Below are 3165 nucleotides of genomic sequence, written 5' to 3' on the forward strand. Positions count from 1 at the left end.
CTAAAGTAATTTATTTTTTGTGCCTGATTCTTGTGTTATTCCAGCGTCCCTTGTCATTTCATAGAAAAGTCCTTTCTGACGTATCAAATTCTGAGGTGCTTCAAATTCCACAATGCTTCCTGAGTCTAGAACAAGCACCCTGAAATGTGAAAAGAATAGCATCAGGTAACCTACAGTCTTCCACCTCACATTTTATTGATCCTGCTAATATAAAGTTTAGACCAGTGTATGAGTTATTTCAGTTCAACATATAGGTGCTAGTTAATTCAGGAACTACATCAAGTTCTCTAATATTCTTTTAGCTTTAACTTTTCCTTCAATTATTTTGGAAAATACCTCTTATATCATTAGGGAAAACTTTGTATCTCTCAGCACAGATATAATTATTTATGACTGGCAAGTAATCAGTGTGTTTCATATACCCAATATTTATCTTGGCAGAAATGATTTTATTTCTGAAAAGAAAGCAAGCACACCTGTCTGAATCAATGATAGATTGCAGTCTGTGAGCAATGGTCAGGATGGTGCAATCAGAAAACTCCTTCCTGATTGTGGTCTGCACCAACTTGTCCGTCTCAAAGTCGATGGAGGCTGTTGCTTCATCCAAGATGAGAATTTTTGTTTTTCGAAGCAAAGCACGAGCAAGACAGACCAGCTGCCGTTGTCCCATGCTGTTAAAATAATAATAATAATAATTTCAACAATGGACTTTATGGTAACACACTTCATGTTTTAAAATTCTGATGGTACCACTATTCATTCTTTCTTTCACCCACAACTTCATTTGTTCTTTTATTCAAGAAACATTTACTCAGGGAGTGACAGACTTTAGACCAATGAGCAAAACAGACAAAAATCTCTGTGTAGCAGATGCATTCTCAGGGGGACACAGAAAGCAATAAGCAAGATAATTGAGTAAAAATCATAGTAGGAGGGGTATACGAGTACGGTGCAACATTATATGTAGTAATTTCATGGATAATATGTATATAATAAGTGTTAAGAAGAATTCAAACACACAGAAGTGGGGTATAAAGTGTGGGTGTGGGGTGGGCATTTTAGATGGGCTTGCCAAAGAAATCCTCAGGAGAAATTTTAAGACAGGGACTGAAGGACATGGAGAGTGAGGCATGCAGATTTCCAGTAAAAACTTGTTCCAGATAAAGAAAACAGCAGATGTAAAATCCCTGCGGTAGGTGTGAATTGGCCTGGCAAACTCATGACACAGCATGGAGACCAATGTTACAGAAACACAGAGGGGTAGGGAGAAAGTGATCAAAGAAGGAGTGATGGGAGTCCTGCCACGCAGGCCATTACAGGGATCTAGCTCACTTTCCTTGGGTCTCTGGTCACATGAAGGGGGTTATCTTAAGGCAACAAACAACGGTGAAGGCAAAGTAGCCCCTTACAACATTTTTTAGGAACGAGGCTCTCAGAGTAGCAGTCTTGACAAAAGAAGATTGAATTAAATAGTGACTTTTCATAGGGCATTGTTCTTTATTTTTTCTTTCCTTTCTCTTAGCCAGTGGTTTCCCAGGCTGCAGCAACAATTAACTTTTTCCTTCTCTTCCTTAGAGGGAATTGGCCATGGTGCACTTTAAACAGGCCCTGGTGGCTCAGGAGCTATATTTCTCTTCGATGCCAGTTCAAGTTTCTAAAGAGCTTGGAATGAATAACTTAGACAAGCTCTGCTCTTAGCAGCTTACCTGAGGTTCTCACCACCCTCTGAAATCTCATGCAGTAGCTTCTCAGGAAGGGACTGCACAAACTCTTTTAAGTGACACAATTCCAGCACTTCCCACAGCTTGCTATCAGAATATTTGTTTAGGGGATCCAGGTTCATTTGAAGGGTTCCAGAAAATAAAACAGGATGCTAGAGCAGAAAATAGTCCCGCATAATCTTACTGTCATGAGGCATAAATACATTTCTAAAAGTCAGACTCAGAAAACAAAGCAGGAGAAAGCAAAATTATCAGACCTACTATAGTCATCAAATTCATTTTATATTTAAAACAAAAACAGAAGAGAGTCAAAATAAACTATAATTCATATGAAGTCATCATAAGTCTCATGATTTTCTTTCTCCTATTCCTATTACTGAAAATAATAACAAGCACCAAAATAATGATGATAATTCCTGCCATGTAGTCAAGGATATAACATACAATAAATACGAAAAGTAGTATGTATATAATATTATCAATCAGTATACCGACTCAGAAAGATAGAAGTTAGTATTCTTATTTTACAGAGAGTGAGCTGGAAGAGCCAAAGAGTTCTTGTCCACACCACACGAAGGTAAGTTAGTGGTTGAAGAGAATTCAAAGAGGATTAAGTTCGTTTTCTTTATTCTATATCAAGATACCTAGTGAAACTATATTTTACTCTATCTGTAAGAGAAGAACGACTGATGGCTCTTTTTTCCCACTAATTTTTTCCCTTCCAGAATTCCAGATTTTACTCAAATTTGTTTTGAGGTAAATGCATGAATACAAGCATATGTCTAAACAATATGACATTGTAATACATTTTTAGAAGACAGTACAATGATTTTTTTTTTTCTTTTTTTTTGATACGGAGTCCGGCTCTGTTGCCCAGGCTGAAGTGCAGTGGCACAATCTTGGCTCACTGAAACCTCCGCCTCCCAGGTTCAAGCAATTCTCCTGTCTCAGCCTCCTGAGTGCCTGGGATTACAGGTGTGCACCACCATGGCCGGATAATTTATGTACTTTTAGTTGAGACGGGGTTTCACCATGTTGGCCAGGCTGGTCTCAAACTCCTGACCTCAGGTGATTCACCCGCTTCAGCTTCCCAAAGTTCTAGGATTACAGGCGTGAGCCACTGCACCCAGTTTCAGCTGAGTATTTCATCCTTGACTTAAGAGGCATACTTTTAAGTTAGTCTGCATGCCCCTTAATGATCAAGTTCCTTTGATTCCACAGATGGAAAAATCAAAGAACTTGAGAAAAGAGATCTAACTGAATTACTGTTCTTTTTTTTAATGTTTCTAAACTTCAAGTAAAAAAGAGTCAAAACTCTACACTCAAACTAACAACTAAGCAAAAACTTCAGTAATTTTTTTTTTTCAAAAAAAATCAGTGTGTTTCAGTCTGATCTATTTGTTTGATTTTTATTTGTACTTACTATTATGAAGGAATTGTATCA

The 3165-nt window shown here is 37.7% G+C and overlaps 1 protein-coding gene across 1 annotated transcript in view; it reads right to left on the reverse strand.

The window, feature by feature from the left end:
• LOC108515500 (multidrug resistance-associated protein 1-like) overlaps nt 1-3165 on the reverse strand; it is a 100200-nt gene continuing 97035 nt past the window's right edge. The window contains 3 exon segments of the mRNA XM_017852416.1: nt 1-139; nt 477-671; nt 1707-1873. Coding sequence (XP_017707905.1) covers nt 1-139; nt 477-671; nt 1707-1873 — 501 coding nt within the window.

Source organism: Rhinopithecus bieti, unplaced genomic scaffold (genome assembly GCF_001698545.2).
Source record: "Rhinopithecus bieti isolate Rb0 unplaced genomic scaffold, ASM169854v2 scaffold_34373, whole genome shotgun sequence".
Classification (NCBI taxonomy): domain Eukaryota; kingdom Metazoa; phylum Chordata; class Mammalia; order Primates; family Cercopithecidae; genus Rhinopithecus; species Rhinopithecus bieti.